Genomic DNA, 23,419 nt, shown 5'->3' on the forward strand with positions numbered 1-23,419 from the left:
AGTGCAAAACCTGAAAATAACCATGAGGAAACATCAGGCAAACCAAACTGAGGGACATTTTACAAAATGTATGGCTTAGAATCTTTGTAAGTGTCAAGGCTTGAATGAAGGATGGTCCCTGAGCAAAGGAGACTAACTAGCCATCACAACTAAATGCACAGGTCATCCTGGATTTTTAACTTTTTTTTTTTTTTTTTTTGGCTATACAGGGTAATTGGCAAAATTTGAATTAGGTCTGTATCAGTGATATTAATTCCCTGATTTTGGTAACTGTACTACAGTTATATAAGAGAATTCCTTTGTTTTTAGGAAATAAACACTGAAATGTTTAGGAGTAAAGGGACATGATATTTGCAACTTACTCTCAAACAGTTTAAAAATGTATAAAATATATTAAAAATGTGAAAGTGTATACACACACGCACGCGCGTGCGCACGTATAACATATGGTGGGGGAAGTGTTCGAACTATCATTGCAACTTTTCCCTAAGTTTGAAATTACCTTCCTCCCCACCTAACAGCACTCCACAATTGATTGCACTATCTCCTTTTCACTTTGTAATGTTTATTTGTTTAAATGTGGGTGATGTATCAGAATTCCTTTTGTACTCTTCTTACCACTTGATTTACAGGCAAACGATGTTACAGCTAGAAGGTCCTCCGAGATCACCTAATTCAAACCCTCCAGGTGACTGGACCAGGCTGGGAGGGAACTTAGGCTGGCCGTCACACAGCTGACAGTGCCTGAGCTGACCCTGGACTCCAGGTCCTGACCCCCGCCCAGGGCTCTTTCTTCACTTCGCCCTGTGACACCACACAATGCATTCGGCTGCAAAGGAGTGACAGCTATGACAGGATCATCGATTCCCTTGGCCTTTGGGGCAATAGTTGGGGGGCCCTGTCAGGAGAGGGCTGGAGGCCCTAAGGTCAAGGTCCTTCTCTCCATTTACTCCAGAGGAACCACAGTATGAAAAACGCTGGCCAGCTGCTCTAATCTCATCTGTCTCCAGGGCTCTCAGGACCACCTATATGCTAATGAGCCTCGGATTTGTCTCTCTGACCCTGACCTCTGTCTGACGTCCAGAATCCCGTATCCAGCCATCTGCCAACTCCTGCCCACTGACTTGGCACGTCTAATGTTACACATCCCAAACCGAATGCAAGATTTCTCCCCTCCCCTGTTTTCTGCATCAAGGTCCAGCACTACCATTCACCCAGCTGTCCAGGCCCAAGCCTAAGGGTCACCCTAACTTCCTGTGGTCTCTCATCCCACAGCCGAACCACCAGCAAATGCTATTAGCCCCTCTTCCAGATAAATTCAGACACGCTTTTCCCCAGTGCCACCATCACCAGTCTGATACAGGCCACCGTGGTTTCTCGCCTGGACTTCCACAGGCACCTTCTAATGGTGTCTGACCCTCTCTCCGCCTTCCCACCATATGCTCCCCACACAGCAGCTGAAGTGAGCCCATCTCCCCTCAGCTCAAAACTGTCCAAGAACTTCCGTCTCACTTAGAATAAGACCCAAGTCCTTACAAGGGTTTACCTGCCTGGGCCTTCCCGTGTGGTGCACTCCTTTCTCACTAGGCTTTACCCCAAGAAGCTCAGGTACCCTGCTCCTTCATTGTCCCAGAAGCATGGCCAGCTTCAGGGTCTGTCCTTCACTGCTCCCTTTGCCCCTCAGAGCCCTTTGGCCAAGTATCCTCAAGGCCTCCCTCTGCTGTCACACAGGGCCCAGCCTCAAGCCTCTTCAGATGGGCCTTCCCCGACTAGCTTGTGTACAGGAGCGCTCCCTGCCCTTCCCACACTGACCTCTTCTCACCTGACGTCACAGACTTATTTGTTTACTGTTTCTATCCCCTTAATTCTGAGAGCCTGGGAATCTGGTTCCCCCTGTACTCCTGCCACTTGGCACAGGATAGGAACTCAGTATACATTTGTTAAAGTAATGAATGAGCCCATTAAGTCGAAAAAGCAAGGAGCAGAAGAGTGCATATACTACACCTCCATTTATTAAAAAAAAGAAGAAGAAATAAGCCCATCTATGCTTGCCCATCTTTGGGAGGATTTAACAGCCAAGGCCTTGGGGAGGGTGAATGGGTGGTGGGAGGAAGGGGAGGAGGGTGACTTGTCGGCGTGGACCCATTGGGTACTTTTGAATTTTTTTAGTAGGTACATGCATTACTGATTTGGTGAATTAAAAAAAATACATATATAGACCAAAGCATTGTATTATATACCTAAAACAAATACATTATATGTCAGCTGTATCTCAAAAAATAGTCCCCGTAATTAAATTCACATTACTAAAAAATGAATCAGCTTATAAAGTTTCTACCTGCACTGTGATTATAAAATCTTACTGTACCTGTAACAGCTGTGCCCCATAGGAACCTCTCAGGCTTTCGATGGGAGAACTGGGGCTTTACCTTTTTTTTTTTTTTTTTTCCTATTTAAGTGCATTCCAGAACAGAGTGTATAGACTGCAGGCACTTCAGAAAGAAGCTGAGATGGAAAAGCCTGTATTCACACCAAAGGAAGGTAAATCCCTACTCCCAGTGCCAGGCCTGCTCTGTCCTTCACCAGTTTGCATTTCAAACATGTACTTTGTGAGCAGTTAAACATGATGGATAATATAATTTTATCTTTACAATTGCATTTTCAAAAAATGTCACTTTTATCAATCACCATTCTCAAAATCTGTAAGGGGCTCCTCACTGCTCCTTAAAATAAAGCCCTCACCCTTTGAAAGTGGCTTTTCCTTTTTCTCGGTTAACACTCAAAGCTTTCCGTGGTCTGGCTCCAATGTGATCTTCTGGACTGCCCCCTCCCACCCCCCTTGAAACCTACTTCTATCTCCTCAAGCTGGCCCGTTGCCTCACTGTTTCATATTCTTCTTTAATGTTGTAATAACTGCATTACTAGGATTACAGATGCATCTTAACTATTCCTCAATTGTTGAATTTTTTTTCTGTTCCTCTTCTCTGAATTTTGCCAGGAAGGGTGCAAGGAATTTTCTAGTCCGGTGGTTCTTAATTTTGGCCAGTCAATGTAACATGGGATTAGGAGGAGTGGAAGGGTAGGGGGTAGGGCTTTTTTTTTTTTTTTTTTTAAATCGAGGTATAACACGTGCACAAGAGAGGCCACAAATCACAAGTGTGCTGCCCGACGACGCTGGATGTACAAAACACCCTCATGTAACCAGCACCCAGATCAAGAAATGGAAGTTACCAGCATTCCAGAAAGGACAGGGTAAAGGAGGCTTTTAAAAAAATTCTCACTTTCGGACCCAATCCTTTGAGATTCTGATTCCTAAATGTGAGGTGAAGCCCAAGAATTTGCATGTTTGATTCTTCACAGGGGTTTCCCATGCACCCCCAGACTTGGAGACCACTTATGGCCCCTCAGGCGTCACCCTGGGGGTTGGGGGCAGAGACAGAGAGCTGTCAGACCTCCCTTCCCCTCTAATCAGAGCCGCGCGTACCTCTTTTCTTAAACAGAACTTCCCCCTGTATCAGTCAGCATCCAATCCAAGAAGCAGAGCTACACGGCTAGATCCAAACATATACGTTCATGTACCTGTCTATCTATGGATCTATTCCAGATATTTGACCTTTCACATAGCAATTGCTGGTTAAATGGTGTCTCTAAGGCTGTTATTTTTGTGTCTAAAGCGGAAGCGTGAAGTCCACGGGGGTAGGCAGTAGGAAGGAAAGGAGGACAGAAAGTGGCAGAGACCAAGAACAATCTGGAGCCCACAAGCCTTAACTGAAACAGACTGAAACTCCTGTCTATTCTTATTGCCTTTGACCTCAAAGCTATGTGCATCCCCCAGAAGCCAGGGCCCTTCATCAAGGAGCTAAACACACATACTTGGCCTAGGAGTCAGGGAAGCTGAAGGAGGATCCAGGGGAAGATGGAGAAATTGCAGATCTGGCTGCTGCCAGGGCCAGCGACGGGAGCAGCTGACAGGTAACAACGGACATTACAAAACAGCTGCTGCTGCCCCTCCATCCTCCAGCTCTCCCTGGATCTCTCTGCAGCTCATCCAATGAGCAACCCAGAGGACAGGGAATTCTGGGAAATGTAGTTCAGCCCAGCCAAGTGGACACCTGACAAGCCACCAACACCCTTGGTTCTCCAGCTTGGCTGTACACTGGAACCATGCACGGAGTTTTAAACAATGGATACCAGGCCTGCCATCAGGATACATGACACATATGCAAACTGTATATCCAGGTCAACCTAACATGCAATTGAGGCTGACAGATGAACATGAACCTCAGTGCTGTCCCCAGGCTGGGGTCCCAGATGAAAAGTTTTACTCTTTTTTGGCCCCAAGAGGAGCATAAAGAGATCTGGCTAAAATGGTGTTTTTCTCATATCCTGCCTTGCTGCCTCTGTCTGTCTTTCCTTCTCGAACCTAGCTGCAACCCTACTTGGCACACTGGCTGTGTCCTGGACAAAGCCCTCCCCGGCTAACCTCTCAGTTTCAGTGGATCAGGAGCACAGTGGGCAGATCCTGAGATCCTCCCAAAGCCAACAAACTCACAGTGAACCAGAGACTCAGAAGTTTTCACTATTAAGCTTCTAAATAAAGCATCTCTTCCTCCTAGGCATAGACTAATTAAATGATTATAACACAGCAAAGTGGTCAGTGAACACGTAACCACTATAATGCGAGGAAGTGTTGGTGACAGCCAGGGCTGTGGGCACACGGGTGGTGGAGCTGCCACTGCTGGGTCCTTCTTAAGGACGGCAGAAAGAGAAGCCCAAGAGAGGCCACTGAAGGAAAGGAAGTGGGAAAAGAGGTAGCGGCCAGGAACAGCCTGGGTTCAAGTTCCTGCAATGCCACTAACCGGCCGTGGGGCCTCGGCCAAGTCATGTAATGCCCCTAAGCCTCAGTGACAGCCCCATCTCCTGCGTGGGGCCATGGAGAGCATTATACGAGGCAAGAAATGTGAAAGGGACAGGGGGAGGCAAGTCCAAAAGCACGGACATCCGTGTGTGCAAGGCAGCAGTGTTAACTCTGTTCCAGACATGCCAGTGTCAGGAAACGGTTATCTAGATCATGGATTGTTTAGACCCCTTGGTTTCCTTTTTCTGTCCACAACATGGTTATTTCTAATGAGATCCGCTGCAGTGTGAGGCTGACACTGCTGGTAAAAATAAGGTCTCTGGGATTTCCTTGGGGTTTCTATTGTTTATTGCCTCCTCCCCTCCCAACGACTGCAGACAGCCGAAGGCTGCTGAGCCACCCCAGTCTATACCCTGTAAGTTTGCACAGAGAATCTTTCTAAGAAAAAACAACAGCCAAACAACCTTTCATGGCATCTCTGTGAAAGAAAACTAAGGAAGGATTGGACAGTAAGACAATATCTTTACTGACCTATGTTTGTAGTTCACGGTAGTAAACTGAATTAGATTTTAAGCTTCCTGAAGGCAAGGGCTGACCCTTGGTCCCCCTCTATTTGGCTCTCCAGGAGTGCCTAGGGCAGTGCAGCGGAAAGGATGCTGGACAGGGGGACCCAAAGCTCCAGGTTCTACATCTAGCTCTGCCCTTCAAAAGTCATTTTAATCCTTCTCTTGGCCTCAGTTTCCTCCTCTATAAAGTGGGAATTACCTACCTCATGGGACTGTTCAGTAGTGCAAATTTAGATGATGTGTGGGAGAATACTTCTACGGCCCCAAACTGCTAGACAAGTGGGAGAAATGTGATAAGAGCTGCCACTTCCCAAGAACAAGGTACTGGCGAATGTTCTAATTGAGGACAGAGGGGCACTGAGCAGAGGTGGTCAACCCTAGGCTGCAGATAAGGAGATGCTTGTGGGGAGGGGAAAGTGATGTCCCCAGGAGCCTGTAAAGTGACAGTGGTGGCTTTCTCACTGCCCGTCTGTGCTTCCTCTGCTGCTGTAAACTGTATGTCGGCCTGGTCCCTTGTTTATCCGTTCATTTGTTCACCAAGTGCTTAGTGAGCATCTACTAGGTGCCAAGCCCCATGCCAGGGGTTGAGAGTTGAATGGGGAGCAAAACCAGATAAGGTCCCCGCCCTCCCGGAGCTGACCTACACTGTTCAATCTCAAATAGGTTTGGGCGCAGGTTTGTGCACTGACAGAGTTGGACAATTAGCTTCATGTAGCCCCAGGGACAGACGGAAATGTTGTGTCTTGGTGAGATTCTAGATTGAAGCTGAAAAATATTAACACTTTGAGGCCAGGTCTGATCAGAAGAAGAATAAGAAGAAAAGGTAAACTCCTACCAACTCCCCTTTGGGTCTTCCCTTATGGGGCCCTCGCCCCAGGCTTCCAGAGTCCTGCTCCTCAGGAGTTCACCCTCTACTGAAACGAACTCTGATCTAACTTATGCATACTAAGGTGGTCAATGCCCCGATGAACGCCCTGCAGTAAAGGAGTGACGCCCCAGCTTGAGGGACAAGTCTGGCAGAGGTCACCTTAAAGTCACACCACTAAGGCGGCCACTTCACACTGGCATCTACAGGGACAACAGAGGTGGAGGAAGTAAGGTAAGCCCATCAAGCAAACCCCGTGGTCTTTAAAGATGACCCAAGATCAGGGAGGAACTGAGGGCAGGAGCAGTGTGGCTGTTGTCAGGGTTCCAGCTTTACTTCAGGCGAGGAGGGTTTGCAAGGGCTTAATCCATTATAAAAAGCAAGGAACTAGATAATTAACTATATAAATGAAATTCAGTAAGAAAGACCAGGGGAGTCTTCAGTAGCCAGAACCCCCCAAAATCTCCATCAATAGACCATCTTTTTCAGTGCTGACCAAGCCACCAGATAATCCCACTGGTGCATTTCCAGCGCTGAAATTACAGTATTCCTCTTAGTGAGAAAAGTAAGACATATTTTATTATAAGAACCACCCCCCAACCCCTAGCCCAAGCCACATTCCTGAAAAGACTGTAGGTGACGTGAATCCCAAGCGGGCTCATTAAAAGAAAACTTTGTATTGCAAAATAAAGCACAAGACACCCAAGCCCACACACACAAAATGCACTGCGTTGGGACTAAGAAGGCAAACACCCTTGTAGTAGATACCAGGTGGAGGAAGGGAACCCCGCCGGCCGCCAGGGCCCCTCCGTGCATCTGTCCCAGTCGCAGTCCCTCCCTCCTTCCAAAGCAACCACACTCCCCACTGCAGGTCTTTACTCCTTTTGTTCATTTACGGTTTTATCACCCAAGTGTGCATCCTTAGACACTGGAGTTTAGTTTTGCCCATTTTTTAGATGTCTTTTAAGCTCCTTTTAAGCAATCAGGTCCCCTTCATCTGTTTCCTTTTCTTACAATTTATCTGTTGAAGACTCAGGCCGTCTACCCTGCAGTTTTCTACTGTCTCGGTTTTGCCCCTGGTGCAGGCCAACACGTCCAGGAGTACTCATTCTTAATGCAAATAATCACGTGTTTAAAAAATCCTATATGCAAGCCATGCTCTTAAGGAGGGCCCAACCCACCAGAATCACTTTCTCAGGAGTGTGTGGGCAAAGGGAGCTCTCACAACAGAGGTAATGAGGCAGGGAGAAAAACGTGATCTGGGGGGAGCTCTCTGTGGAACTAGTGATTCATGAATTTTTTTTTTTCTTTTTGCAGTTGGAACTGGCCGGGGGAATGCTTCTCTTTAACATCTTCCACTGTAGTTTGCTTTAGTAGGAAACACATTCGGCATGGGGTTTGGTGTCATGTGATGCTCCAGGGTCCAGGGTTGTATATATACCATTAGGTTTTATCAGAGAGGATTGCATAATAGGAGGCTGGATGTAGTAAAAAACCTAAGGAATCTAAACCACTAACCAGACTCACCAAAAGAAATAAATATAAAGGAGAAATGAAAGGAAGATAGATCTGGCCATTTACTTATGGTTTGGAGCAATAAAAGTAAGCTTTAAATTTTTTTCTTTCCTCTAATCTTAGCAGGCAGTCCCACAAACATACTTATTAGCATTTTCAAAAGGCTCTATCAAATATTGACTTAATAAAGAAGTGCACATCCACTTAACAGTGACCTCCAGACACCCCCGGTAGGCCCAGGACCCTAAATGATATGCTGCCAGGCAGTGGCACCCACATAATGGACAAAAGAAATGAACAGTGTCGTACTCGGAGATGGAAGGTTTTTTTTTTTTAATGCTTAAAATTAAATATGTATGGAGTGTGCTTTGATTTGCACTAGAAAAAAAAAGGCTCCCAAATTGATGGATACAATAAAAAATTCAAAAGTCAAGGCACTCTTTAAACCCCACAGGCCACCGACAACACCTTCAAAACTTCACTACAGCATTGGTTGTACAGCCAAAAAAGGGGCCTAAAAGACATGGTGGAGGGGATAAAAGGAATTAGGCAGAGGCTGTATCTGATCACATTCTGGTTTTCTATTCTTATTTCTTTCCTTGGTCCTTTTAGGGATCGTATTTGAGAAAGAAATCAGGAGTGTGTGTCTTCCTCCCTGCTAACAGTGGAGACAACATCGAGGCAGGGAGTAGCAGGGCTTTGCTTTGATTTGACAGCCAGACTGAGTTCTTTCCTGGGCTCAGGAGTTTTCAAAATCTGCTTCCAATACTGGGTTCCTGCTCTTAGAGCTAGATGGTAAAGTGATTTCCAACCCCGCTTCTTACAATGCTCTAGGGTATTTCCAATGATTACGATGTGTGTGTTTAAAATTCTCAAAACTAAGTTAATTTGAATTCACTGAAAAGGCAAATATGATTCAGAAGCTTTTTTTCTGAGTTACTGTCTCGTCTACTTTTCTGAAATGTCTGATGCTCCTTCTTGGAGCTCCTTCCTGCTGGGCTTGGTGTCACCGTTACTCCGTTGTTTCAAGTCGAACCCTCGTCTCCCTGGCTGGCCCCGCTGCCCTTCCAGGCCCCACCTCTGGATCCCTGGGAATTCTGCAGAGTTCTTTCCTGAACACTTGCCTTGTCTCTGCCTCCACCACAACCCCCACCCCAAACCCCTTCATGGACTCGTCGTCTTAAGATATCTAACTCCAGCCTCTAAAAGCTACCCATTGAATGAAACACCCACCATGGGAAATTCTGAAAGGGCAGACTGGGCTGGTGGCCAGCAGTGATGCTCAAAGACAGAAGAGAACTTGGAAAGGGGGTTACATCCATCATGGCTTCCTGGCTTCTATGAAATCACTACTTAGGCTGGGTCAGGCTCGGTCTAAGCACGTGACAGGCATCATGGCATTTAATCTTCACAGTACCCCACTGAGGAAGCATGATTACACCCATTTTCTACACATGATACTGAAGCTAGGAGAAGGTGGACGCTCAACGAGGCAGAGCTGAGCTGTGAACCATTACACTATTCTGTCTGAAGCAGGAGGTTTTGTCCTTGTGTTTCTGGACAGACAGACTGGCTGGATCAGGGCCCAGCAGGAAGGTGAGCTCGGCCACCATGATGCAGGAGTAACCAATCAACAGGACTAGGAGCTCGGCTGGTGTGCATGTGTGCGCGCACACGTGTGTGTGAGAGACTTAGCCAGCGTGGATGGTTGTGGTTGGAAGTGGGGGGTGATCAAAGAGACAAAAATGAATGAGCAGTTGCTCTTAGATGGATCTCATCCCCCAGGTCCCTGACTACAGATACAGCCCTATTCTTACCGGAACGCAGAGAGTTAAACGTGAAACAACCCTTGAAAGCGAAACCTAATTATCCATGGCAAATATTAAATAACTCAGGTTTTCTAGGCCTTATTAAAATAAATGTTTAGTGTATTTTCTTATCCTCTGACGTTCACTTCTTCACTTGTCAGCACCTGCTGGCAGCAGCTGGAGTAATCTCGCCAATTCTGCTGTACGTGCAAATCAATTTGATTTCCACCCCCAAAAAGATAAAAATCAGTAAAGGGATTAAGTTACAATTAAGGCATGTCAGTGAAAGCACAGACAACAAGAAAAGGCTGAGGAGGACTTGCTCTGAGGTCACCAGTAACTTCCTTCGACTCGAATTAAATGACTTTTTCCCCTCCTCATTCTTCTCACCTGTCCTCTTCTTTGTGATATTCTGGGCGATCAGCAAGACTCCTCCTACTTCGTAAAATTCTAACCTCTTTTGGTTTCCATTGTGCTATCCTTATGCCAGGTTCCCCTCCTGGCTCTTGTACTGGTTCCATAACCGATAATCTGTTCATCCATCCATCCATCCATCCATCCATCCATCCATCCATCCATCCATCTTACAGATGTTTAATGACCTAATTGAGCCAGCCAGTAGGAAAAATGACAAGGTATATTTATGCCTGGTTTTACATTTGAAAATGCTTTTATATTATTTCATTAACTTCTTGCTACAACCATGTGAGGTGCCTATTGGTACCTCCATTTTACAGAGGAGGAAACAGGCTCTGAGAGGACATGGGATTTATTCATAACAGCATAGCCAGCAGGTGGCAGAGTCTGGACATGAATTCAGGGTTTTATGCCAGTACAAATTCACCGTGGCACACTCCTACATACTGGTCAAGTAGAATTTCTCAACTAGTCTGATTATTCCTAATGAAATGTCATGATGCAGCCAATACTTATTCATTTAAATTGTGCTAGGTTCTGGGGGATGCAAAGTCTGGGTCCCTGCCCTCATGGAGATTGTGGCCTAGTAGGGGAGACAGATATTAATTATATATCTACCCAACAAACATTTGTTTTTAAGGTATGAGGGAGGGCAAACCTAGTTATGAAAATCAGGAAGTCTTTCAAGAGAAAGTAGTCATTAAGATGCATTCTGAAGGATGAATCAGAGCTTCAGGAAGAGGAGATGAAAGAAAATCATATACAGAGCCAGAAAAGCACGTGCAAGGGCCCTGTGGCAGGAAGACCCAATGTGCTGAAATTTTAAAGGCCACTTTGACTGGCATATAGAGAAGGAAAGGGAGCCCAGCACAGGATGTGGTTGAGACCACGCAAGACTTTGTAGCCATGCTAATGATATTTACTTTTAGCTTAAGAGCAATGTGAAGCCACAAGTCAAGTGAATGATATGATTAACTCTGAGTCTAACTTCCATGTGCAGAATGAATTCTAGGGGAGCAAGAGTGGAAGCAGGTAAAACATCTGGAGGGCTTTTGTAGTTATCCAGGTGAGAGGTGATGATTGTCTGGATCAGGGTGGTGGTGGTGGTGGTGGAAATGGAGGGAAGAATCCCACAGGTGCCCCCTGCTCTGCTCCAGCCCATTTTCTCCCTAAACCCTGTCACCAGAGTGTGCTCACGAATTTGCGGTACATGGAAGCTTGTCCACACTTTGGGGCTCTGCGGGAGTCTCCTCTTTCAGGAAGCCTTCTCCAGACAATGTCAGTCCTCCGAGATCTTTCAGAAGTTGACTCTTATCTTCTGTATTGTCTGTGCTCACACCTGCTTCTGCTCTATGGCTTGGCTGTTCTCCGGTCCATTCCTGAAGATGCCTTCATTTCTCTTGTCTTGCTTTCTCCCTTTGGAAAGTAAATGCTTTGTTGGCATTTGCTGAATGGTATCAACAGGGCTCCTTTGGAAATTACATTTGTAAACGATTACTCATGCCAATTGCCTTTTTTTCCCCCTCTAAATTAAACACTGGTTGCTTAAATCTGTCTTCATGATCTTGTTCTACCAAAATGTATGTCCCAATTTTCCAATTATTTCCTCTAAACTCTTTTCTATATATCTCATAGTAGAAAGCAGTTTCAGGGGGCATGGAGTCGGGGTGTGGGTAGGGGCAGGAGTATAATTAAACAGAGGCTATCTGACCAGAATTCCTATACCTTTTAATAGGGTATTTGATTAATCCTTTCCACAGGCACCATTATTCATGCCTTGATGGAATCTCATTTTATAGCCCTTAATACATGGACCCAATTTATCCACATCACATTGTATTCTAATACTTGTCATCCAAGTTATTAGCTATCTCCTTCTCAGTGTAAAATCATCAGCAAGTTTGATTAGCTTATTCCCTGGGGATGATGGGGGAGATAAGAACAGACAGTGCGATATGACCACCAATGGTCCTGCATCCTCCAGAGCAGACTGCTAAGCAGAATCCATTCATGGAGCAGGTGGGGTGGCAGGTGAACATCTCCCCTGTGGGAGGATGTCTGTGGGGGACCCAGGAGCCACAGGCACAGAGGGCTGACCGCAGTTGTGCCTGGCGGTGCTGAGCCATCATCCTGAGTGGGATCCCGTTACCAAAAAGGAGTGATGCTTCCCCCCAGCCCCTAACATTCCACCCCCCAGCCCCCAAATACCCTCCTGAGAGGCACAGCTCAGAAGCTCCTCTTTATTCCAGGACCACACTTCAGGTTTAAGTCCCTGTTCTCTCCCTACTGGGGACCTGGTGGGCCAGGTAACCTAGAAGATACATGGTGCTGTTTATTGCTTTCTCTCCAGTGCAGAACTGGCTCTAAGCAGCCAACCCCTTCTTTCTCTTCTCTGGGCCCAAAGCTGAGCCTTGGGACTCATAGGTAGCTTCAGTCCCTTTTAAGCAAGAGAGTAGGGGTCTGCATGACCCGTACAGGATGGTGGGCTCAAAGCCCACAGAGTTTCCAATGCCTCTCCTCTGCTCCACCACCTCTGCCCAATCAGGCAAAACCCCACTGCCCCCTCGGGGGTCTTTTCCAAAGTTCTCACTGTCTTTTCACCAAAGGCCCTGTATCAGTTATCCTTGTGCTTTTCTGAGCACAGCAAGAGGAGGGTGTGAGAGGCTCCCTCGGTGGTGGTGCTCCTTCAAGAGGTGGAGCCTCATCCCCTGCCCCTTGAGTGTGGGCCAGACTTGGTCATGCGTAACCAACAGATTTGAGCAGAAGTCATAGCCAGTGTGTCACTTCTGAGACTAGGTCATAAAAAGCATCTTGCTTCCCCCTCTCTTCCTCAGGTGGTTGGCTCTGAGGGAGGTGAACCGCTATGCTGTGAGTAGCGTTATGGAGAGAAAGTGAGGAACCGAGGCCGTCTTGGAAGTGGGTCTCCAACACCAGCCGAGCCTTAAGGCAACAGCAATTCTGGGTGACAGTTTGACTGCCACATTGTGAAAGACCCTGAGCCACAACCACCCAGCTAAGCCACCCCCATGTCTTGACAATAAATATTTATAGTTTTAAGCTGCTAATTGTTGGGGTCATTTGTTATGGAGCAATAGGTTACTCATATACTGTCGCTACCTCAGAGGAAGGCTCTGGTCCCCTCCCTCCCTCCCTTCAATTCTCTTCTCAGGTTCCATTTTGATCTCTCTGTTCAGGGAGCCTGGGGTCCCTCTGGTATCCTCTACTGGTTCGTCCCTGGCGCCTGGTGTGTGTCCTCGCAGTCTCGAGGGCTCTTTGCTGACAAGCGGGTGGTGGAGGGGAGGAGTTTCCCGGGGCCTGGGTTTGGACTTCTAGCTCCCTGTCTGCCACCCAAAGTGACACCGGAATTAGGAGAACGACTTTTGGCAGAGAGCAGTCTTCCTCAGGCCACGAAACTCTCTTCTGTTTCTGAACCCGGTGGGGCTTAATGACTTCACTCAGGCCTGACAGCCAGCAGGAAAAGACTCTGCAAAGTAACATGTTCCTTATGTATCATAGGCTCCTCTCCTGTACCCTTTTTGCTCATCTGCAGCTTCTGCAAAAGGTCACGGTCTCCTTTCAGCTTTGCAGTTAAGTGTATCTGACGCTAAATGTGGACTCCAGAACTGGACGGAGATGCAGTCTGGCTTAAACGTTGCAAGGTGTGCGCCGCTACTCCAGCCCTGCCACAGTCAAGAAGCAGGAGGGGATCTGATTCTCACTTCTCTCATAATCGCACGAGGGGCAATATGTAGTTTTTGATTAAAAAAAAAATCCAGGCAACTCTTCCATCTGATCAAATCCTAGTAAATTTTATAAAATCTCTCTCAGTTCTGTGGGCCAAGGTCAGACAGTTACAGGCGTCAATCTCTTGGAAGGCTTGGAAACGGTTAAAAAAAAAAAGGCAGGGGACCTAAGCAGTGGAGTGGCCCTCAAAGCAGTGGTTCTCAAAGTATAGCCCTGGGGCCAACTGCATCAGCAGCACCCGCAGGCTTGGTGGAAATGTAAATTCTGGGGCCCCACCCCAGACCCACTGAATCAGAAACTCTGGGGGTGAGGTCCAGCCTGTGTTTTAACAGCCCCCACCCCCACTTCCCACAATGAACAATTCTGATGGCATGGCTAAAGGCTGAATATCACTGACTTAAAGGATTAAACATCTAAAGCCTGCCTTGCCTGCCTGCCTGCCTACCTGCCTGCCTTCCTTCCTTCCTTCCTTCCTGCCTTCCTGCCTTCCTGCCTTCCTGCCTTCCTTCAACATTGACTGAGTGCCTACTAATTGCCAGACACTCGGGGGCAACCAAGAGGAATTAGAATGAACTGCTTCCTCAAGGATTTCACAGTCTTCCCGTCCCTTGCTTTATGACAAAGCTTGAGAAGAGAGCAGAATTCGAAGACACTGATCCAAGAAATGGAAACCACTCTTTACATGAATAGAGTCTTTTCAATGGGCAGGAGGCACACACACAAAAATTTTTTTCCCCCTCAGGATTGATCATACTCTCAAAATAGTAACTTTTCTAAAGTAAGTAAGTGTGTGGGTTTAATATATCGTGTACAGCTGGCTCAGCCTTTTTAGCTTAAAAAAAAAGATTATGTGATTTCACCATGAATGAAATGAAAAATCACCTTAAAGATGCACTGAGTTTTGTGCCAGTCCTTTAACGAACAAGCTATCCTGCTGTTTCATCATCTTCCATGAAGCCACACTTCCTCCCCTCTTTTTCTGTAAGTATAAGGAAGGCATAACAGCTAAGATGTACCATGTTCTTCCTATGGCTGGACTCGGAATAGCTCCACTCCTTAACGCACTTGATCCTCCCCAACCTTATAAAGCAGATGCAGCCAACACAGTCTGTAGATGAAGAACAGAAGCTGGAAGAGGCAGGAACAGGAACCCAGACCCATCTTTTAACACCATGCAAATTATCATGTGCTGTAGACTAAGCCCCACTGGGTCATTTTGCTGCTCATTAAAACTACTGATTAATTAGAGAAATACAAGAGGAAATAACACCTCCCCTAGAAGACGGCTAGTATGAACCACTGGTGAAAGCTCAACCAGGGGATTTATTTTTAAGTGTTCAAGTTCATGCTAGATTTCTCCTTCCATACCACAGAGAATCAGGAGCTGGCCCTAAACTCTTTCTGGTCCCCAGCATCGTGGCCTGTGTGAGAATCTGCTCCATGCTCAGCAGACTCAGCTTTGAGAAGATGCTCCACATCTTCTCCTTTCTCAGGCTGCCTCAGTGATGCTCAAGGACTTGCTGAAACACTCTATTGGGGCAGATGACTTTCCTGTGGTTGGGGATGAACTTGAGTTAAGTCAGCCAAGCCTGGGCCCTTGTGACCACAGATGCCCAGTTAATCCGGCAGCTGCGGGGATGAAGGGTGTGACCAGTGGCCACAGGAGAAATCACAGCTGTCTGGCCGGACCAGCAACATACTCAGCCCTTTGGCACAAGTACAAGGCCTGCCCTGGCCAGCCAAGTTCATGCATCACACAGGCCTAGCCTTCATTTACAAGGGCATCACGGCTCACCCATGAGGCAGCCAAGAGGCATCAGGAGACATCTTCTGCCTATTGTATGCTTGGGAATAACCTGGTGACTTCAGTTTTATGCAACAAAAAAAATCTAAAGTCCACGCAGGCTGTGTGGAAAATCAAGCCAGTATCTTTCAAGCCACATACAGAGCAGGCGACTCGAGATGGACTGAAACACATCCATGTTTCCCACTGGCTTTCTGTAGTCAAGGCTCTTAGGACATCAAATCCAACCCCTATCTATTTTCAATTCGGGGTACTTGTTGGCTTCTGCTGAGACACTGATTTGATGAGTGGCATTCTGTGGAACTACGGACATGAGATGTTGAGCTCACAAATGCATGATTTATTTCAGGATTCTGAAATGAGAAACGCACCTATCGATGGCACACTGGAGGCTGGGAGATTCTGAGAAAGCATTTCATGCATATAAATGGCACACACGAGGAAAAAATTTGCTTATGGTTACAATCCCGAAGTCAGGGACCGCCCCCCCGCCACTGTGCTCTCCATCCCTGCGGAGTGACGGCTCTCCGCGAGAAACCGCTGGGATTAGATGATCCTGCATTTGGACACCCATGTGCCGCCTCATTTATCTACCTGTGACAGGGACGGTGCTGGAAGAGAATCAAAAGATGACAAATTGCTTCTGGTTTTAAAGGAACTGTTCAGGCTGGGTGTACGCCCAGGGGGAAGCAGGTTTCATGCCAGCAGCCATCACTTCATCCCGTTATAAGGCCACCTTTTGGCAAACACCAACCGGCAGATGATTGCTGTCTCCTTTCACCAGTGGATTTAAAGACACTGGCTCTGCAAGCCTGAAATCCAGTCATTCCGCAGATGTGTGCAGCAGAGAGCAGACCTGCCCACACACTGCTGTGAGGCAGGATGGCAGGCACTGGAGAAGAGTTCCAGATGACAGGGATTTTTCCCATGTTGAGGCAGACAGATAACAGAGGAATGATTTTGCAGGATTCCAGAGCAGAGACAGTATCAGCAAATGACTCTGGGAAAGACTGACTTGTGTAAGACAAGAAGATAAAAATTCCTAGGATACTGGCCACTGGAATCTGCTTTTGCAGATACAGAAAGCCTCCCTACCCTCCCAACCCCCCCACCCCAAGCTTCCAACTTCCCTGGGAACAAGGAAGAGGCACACTGGAGTTTCAAGATGGTTTCAAGACCTGAGCAAAATGTGAGCCCTCCACAACCCCTCTGCTTACAGCCAGTGGTCCAGTCAAGGCCGGGCATCATTCTGGCTGTGACCCTTCTCCCTTCTTTCCAGCCGATGCTTCCTCTCTGGGAATGTCCATATAAGTCATGGTTGATACATTCAGTCCTCTGGTGGTGAACTTTCCTCAACCCCTCCAGTTTGTGTTTCCTCTCTGCCATGTGCTGGAATTCGCAAGGCTGGAGAGGCACCTCATTTTCTGCTTATGAACCCAGATGCCAGGTGCCTTTTCTAAGCATTGTACTTATATCTACTCATTTTACCCTCCTGACGATCTATGAAATAGGTACCACTATTTATTATCCTCCTTTTTTAGATGGGGAAACTGAGGCCCAGAGAGGTTGAGGAATTGGCTGAAGGTCACCTTGCTGGTCAGTAGCAGAGCCACAGTCACGCCCAGACAGCTTGGCTGCAGGATCTGGCTTGTTCTAACCTGGCTGCTGCCTCTCCACCACAACCCTCTTTCAAACACGGCAGCGGACCCCATGTGGGCACTGGTCAGGCCCGGCCTTTATCTGTCCCAGCCTTTCTCTGTCCCAGCCTCTGGAATTCAGTGGGTGCCAGAACTGGAGCACAAAGCCTGCAGTGTGAAAAGACAGAGGCTCATCTCCATTCCCCTGAATGGAATTCAGGCCAGACGTCCGAACGTCTGTCTTGTGTGTGTTTGTTTTGAACATTCCGCCATGCCGCCCCAGATGCTTCATAGGTAGTCTCTCTGTTCTCCTTCCTTAGACAAACACCTGGTCCCCTCGCCTCAGACCTCCCACCTCTGGCAACGCTCCTGCTGCTGGTGACTGATGTTCCCTGCTCACCTCATTATACATTTCAGCTAAAACCTCCTATTTTCCATGTGGCAGTGAGGCATATTTATAGGACAAGTCACATGCCCAGGCGTTCTCAAGTTCATCATTTTGAATAATAAACTGGAGCACAGCTGCCATGCCCATTCCACAGATGGGCAAGGAGAGGTGGGAGGTCACAGTGAGGTGGCCAAGGAGTCCTAAACTGCCAGGTCTCTTGAGCCACTTATACACAATTCTCTCTCCAGATTGCTTCCTCTCATCTTCCTGTTTAATAAACTTATCAAAGGCCTGGGAGTGAGAGATGTTATCAAGATCAAGTTGTATTGTATCTGTGTCTGCACACCAGCTCCCAGAACACTAACAAGCAACTCCAAGCTCACGTGGCAGGAACATCAATGCTTAGCTTTCTGCCAAAACCCATCCTCATTAGTAGGTTTACATGTATGAAACACATACGTGGAGGTTGTGGTCTGCACAATTCTCTTGTCACCCGTTATAACTAATCAGAATGCTGAGTGGATTTAGTCTCCCATGGAACACAACCAACTGCATTCTGCATCTGTTGAAGTGACCGTGACTTTTGTTCTGATGGAATCTTCTGGCCAAGAAATCAAAGGGTAGCTCATAACCTATAAGCAGACTGGATAATGTTCCTTCAGAGTCAAAACTGTAAGATTGTTTTTCAAGTAGTTATTAGAGAGAGCTCGGATCCCAGGTGAAAGAGATATGAGAGAGTAAAGGATGTATTTGTTTGTTGCAAGGAGTCTGGAATTCGAAACTACAAAGGTTGGGAATTTCATAAAGCAAAACTTGCCTCCAATAGTGGACACACTGCTTTTGTTGCTGCTGTGCATTTTTTCCCCCAATGGGGTCTCTGTTCATGGAAAATGCCTTGGGGTGAGAGTTGGGAGTCCTGAGTACTAGTCCCAACTCTGCCCCTATCAGGTGCATGACGTTAGGAAAGTTGCTGAACTTCTTTGAGCTTCCAAATTTGGGAAGCCAGCCCCCACCAGTCTACCTTACTGAGCTGTTACTGAAAATGAACACGCTACATGAGAGTGCTTCATAAGCGGCAAGATGCTGTAGATATTTCTAAAGATATATGATCACCCTCAAAAGGCGGTAGTGAGAACAGAAGCCTCTCATCTCTGTTTTCAAAGGAATCATCTTCTAGAGATACTGCTGAGAAGTGGCATTTAGGAGCGTGACAGCGGAAGGCAGTCGGCGTCACGGCAGTCAACGTCACCGCATCCCAAAGCAGGCAACAGTGCACTGTTTCACTCCTTTGCCATCTCTACTCGTGTTCGCCCTCAAGTCCTTCTCTCACCATCCAATGCAATACTTGGCACACAGTGGGCACTCATAAACGTGAGACCAACCAAAGAAGGCCAGTCTAAACTCTGAGTTTCTTGGGTGCAGAAAGCTCATCTGTGAGAAATAAACTGGGGGGACTTCCAGAAGCCTGAGTCTACGGTGACCAGTCGACTTGGACTTGGATTTCTGGGACCATCTGGTCACTTGACCTGAGCATCATATTTGAATATCCATTTTGCCTCCTTCCAGCTGGCAGGAAATAAAGTATCTGAACAAAGGGAAGTCTGGAGGAAGGCATGTGTGTCTCTGAGTTCCTAAAGAGGGGGTCCCTAAAGATTTATAGCTTGGGCATTTTTTTCCCCCTTTTGCCCTCACTGGTTTCAATTTCCCTAGCTGACACCATCTTCTCACCGTCAGGAATCTGACAGGATCACACCCCTTCTAATTTTCCTGCATCAGATTATCACCTCTAAGATATTTGCCTGATCCCTGTAGGTGGCTTCTTGCCACCAGCTAAATCTTCTCCCTAACAGCCCGAGGCACTGTGCGCAAAATGGCAGCCTTCAGCAGGACTAGGACCTGGAAGTTTCGGGAGTGGTCTGAGCAGTATTCACCGGGAACACACGTGTGCAGCAGATCTGACTGGTGCACGTAGCACTGGAAATTACATTTTGGGCCACTGAGGAGGTGTGATCGGTGAGGATTTCCCCTTTAAAAACTTACAGCAAAAGCCTGCCTGAGACCATTCAATATTCATAAATGGAAAGCAGAGATGGCGTTTCTGTTCCGCCAAGAGCCACAGCTATTTATCACAGCAAATGACTGAAATAGTTGTACGTACAATGCTTTACTCAGTGCTGTAAATTACCGTATACAGGAGATTAAACTTAAGCCTAATGCTACCCTTGAGCTTCAACAGCTGAGTCCTCTAAATGGATACCCGTTAAGAGGACAGAATCTTTTTCTTGGTTACTATTTAAAAGTGTATCTCTATTAAAAGCTTGTCTTAAACATAAATTACCAAGAAGCCTGTCCCTGGCCCCAGGCAGGCTCTTCCTCAGGGCACTGACTCAGAGTCACATCCAAATGACACAGTGATGAGCCTGGGACTCTAAGCATGTGCTGTGCTGACCTCCAGAGGGAGGGAGGTGACGGGGACTTCACAGGGGGCTGAATGAGCACTTACTTCCGGCTCGGGGCCAGAAGACTGGTGGGGAGGGCTCTGCTGGGCCTTAAGGAGACCTTCATAATTAAAACGACCCTGAACTCCACCACGTCAAGGAAAATGCTTCTTCCAGGTTCTGCTGTTCTGTAAAGAATTAAGGAACCCTGACCTGGAGCTGCAGCTCCACTTTTCCTAGCTACATTTTATTCTCCAAGCACTTGCTCCTCAAAGTGTGGTCCACAGACCAAAAGCATCAGCTCACTCGGGAGCATGTTAGAAATATAGACCTGCTGAATCCGAATCTGCATTTTAGCAAGAAACCCCCTTGGGAATCCAGGGGTAAGTCAGCAGGTGTTAATAGGGAGGAGCCCCTGGATTGTCACACTGGGAATCTTTACATGTGACAAACAGGATTTATGGGAACAGGTCCTAACAGTGGACTGTAGAATTCTGGGCCCTCTTTTGTCCAATTATACTTCAGAACATTTCCAGGAACTTGTGAGAGAGCTTTTTATGAGCTGGGAATGAATGTATCACTCTCAACTAGAGAGATGGCCCAAAACATCCCAGGGTGTAAAACAGAGTGAATTAGCAAAAAGTTCATACTTTATAAATCGATCAGGATGCTTCTAATCTTCCTGTGAGTCGGGAGGCTGAAAATGCATGGCAGTGTTTTGAGCCAGGATTTCTATTTCTGTTGTAATTACCAGTTGACTTTAGGTGGAATAAGTACGTGAAAATGGAATAAATATGTGTTGTTTGAGAAGATAGAGACCCTGAACAACTATAGTCTTTATTAGAAAAAAATTATCATTCAATACGTATGTTATAAACTTAATGGTAATCACTAAATAAATAGATAAGTAAAATAAAATGTACTGTGACCAGACTAGCAGAGGAAAAAATGGGAGGAGGGTTAAGAAAACTTTGCTAATCTAATGGAAGGCAGGAAAGGAGAACAAAAGCAAACAAAACATGGTACACAGAAACACAAATTAAAAGACAGAGAGAAGTTCAAATAGAAAAGTAATCACAATAAATGTAAATGGATAAAACTTACCCTATTAAAAGATACTAACAGATTGGACTTTTTAAAAAGCCAGTTATATACCGCTTAAAAAAAATGACACAGGAAAGTAGAAAATAAAAGATTAGAAAGAGATAAGGCAAATACCTATCAGCCAAAAGAAAACTGGGCAACAGTGTTAATCAGGTCAAATAGGGTCTAAGGTAAAGCATTAAGAGCGATGAAGACTCCACCACTAAAATGACATGAGTCATAAGCTTATACGTATCCTTAGCACAGCCTCAAAATTGTAAAGTAAAAGGTGTGAGAATTCTAGGAGAGACTGACACACTTACAACCATCATAGGAAACCCCTTCTCAGAAATTAAAGTCCAAAGCAGACAAAAATGGTGAGGATATACAAGATTTGAATAACAAAGTAAACAATTAATATATGGAACTCTGCACGTAAAAGGGAGATGATACAAATTTTCTAATCACACACAACACGTTAAAAAAGCACACTGGTCACGTGCTAGTGTGATCGCAGAGGAAGTAGCCTAAGTCATAACTTTCCCTGGCCATCACAAATTACACTGGAAATCAAAAATAAAACTATAGTAGGGCCTTCCTCAGCACCCTTTATGTTTGGAAACTAAAACCACACTCCTCAATAACCACTTGGCAACGCTGTGATTTTTTTTCTATGTGTGGCCTAGTTGCTATGGGACCAGGTTAATTTACATGACATTTGTCAGGGGTATCACCAGAAACAGGAAACTCCCCAAGCCATTATAGCTTCATTATTTTGTACTTTGAACTAAATTCTAAACCAAAGGGAAGGTGAAGTACCTGACTCCAGGAAGAAAAGAAGGGATGTACGTGGGTTAATTATGACCTAGTCACACAGCACCAGAAGCTGCAGTTGGCTCATTCCCCAGATCATGCCCGCTCTGCCACCCTGCACCTGTCTCTTGTTGCTAGTCACTACTGGCTGGATGCAGAGACTATCCTGGAAGTGCTCTCGGCACCTGGGAAAAGGGGCTAGTCAAGTGACGCGGCATCCTATGATTAACAGGGTCCTGGAATCGAGTAAGTCCTGTAATTGACACTTTGTATGGGACTTTCTGTCTGCTCTTTCACAGGGCCAAGCACTTCTAAAAAATGATCATGGAATTCTGCATAGGAGACACACAAGAAAAATATAGGTCCGTGTGTCCCAGGGGTAGAGAGTGCACCCCCAAGAAATCCCCTCAAACCAATTCAAAACCAACCAATGGTCCTTCCTCTGGATGGTGCTGCCAGTTCAACACAACTCCAGTGGCTGGCGGAATAATGAAAGAAATACTATAAAGAAAAACATCAAACAACCTAAAAAGGATAGAATGCAGGATGGGGGCGACATTGATCAAATCACACTGATGACAGGCCTGCAAGCTGTGTGGGTCAGTGGGGGCTGGGGGAATGGAACAGTAAGAAAATAAAAGAGAAGACCATAGTTCTTTTGCTTGTGCCATGGGCACCTAGGGTGGGCAAAACAGCCCAGTGGGTTCCTGGCTCACAAACAGAAGCCACAGAGTGGGGCAGCTCTCAGGGCACCCCTGCCTCCCCGGGCCTCCTCACTGTCTCCCAGCCCCTCCCAAACATCACCAACACCGCCTCCCTTCAAAGAGTAGTTGAGGCAAAGGTCTGTTGTCAGGGCAGAGGCTCCCCAGCCCCAGGGTGAGTGTCACAGTGGTAAGAGTATGACAGGGGCAGCTGAGAAAATGGCACAGGACTTTTCAGAGCTGCTGCCCTCCTTGAACGCACCAGTAACTTGACTCTTAGGTGCCTGGAGAGAGGGCCACCAGCAGGATGGTGCCCCAGAGCTGACAGTATCTCAGGTCACTGGGCTAGGAGGTCAGCCTGGGCTGGAGTCAATGAGACCTGACTACTGGGGCGGGACGCAGCGGGGCTCCTGGTGGAGGCAGGCAAGTCTGAGAGGCAGAGTATGTATGGGGTGGGGGCAGCCACTTAGAGAGATGAGCAGAAAACCACAGCCACGCATAGCACGAGGGAAGCCAAGCTCATCTCAGAAAAATATACCTCTGGAGAAGCCTCAGGAATTTGAAGAAATAATTCCTGGGAGAGAAAAGCAAAGCATCTATGATGCTAATAAACAAACAAAGAACAGGGTTAGTCAGAAACCAAACCTGACACAGAAATCTGTAGTTCCAGTTTTGTAAAACAAAGACTACACTTGCAGTCTCTGGAAAAACATAAGTATTCATTCTATAGGAAGTAGGATTCATCACAGTGAAATGGTTTACTTACTCTTTCATCATTTATT

General features: G+C 46.5%; 1 protein-coding gene across 7 annotated transcripts in view; it reads right to left on the bottom strand.

The window, feature by feature from the left end:
* The window catches only part of ATXN7L1 (ataxin 7 like 1), a 218,317-nt gene that overhangs the window by 104,872 nt on the left and 90,026 nt on the right, over nucleotides 1-23,419 (bottom strand). Inside the window, exon 4 of one of the 7 annotated variants that reach the window (XM_014556125.2) lies at nucleotides 10,232-11,445. The exons of the other annotated variants lie outside the window; for them this stretch is intronic. Coding sequence (XP_014411611.1) covers nucleotides 11,363-11,445 — 83 coding nt within the window. The 3' untranslated portion in view covers nucleotides 10,232-11,362. Of the gene's footprint in view, nucleotides 1-10,231; nucleotides 11,446-23,419 lie in introns of those variants that run through there. 7 annotated transcript variants of the gene reach the window in all.

Source organism: Camelus ferus, chromosome 7, assembly GCF_009834535.1.
Source record: "Camelus ferus isolate YT-003-E chromosome 7, BCGSAC_Cfer_1.0, whole genome shotgun sequence".
NCBI classification, from domain to species: Eukaryota; Metazoa; Chordata; class Mammalia; order Artiodactyla; family Camelidae; genus Camelus; species Camelus ferus.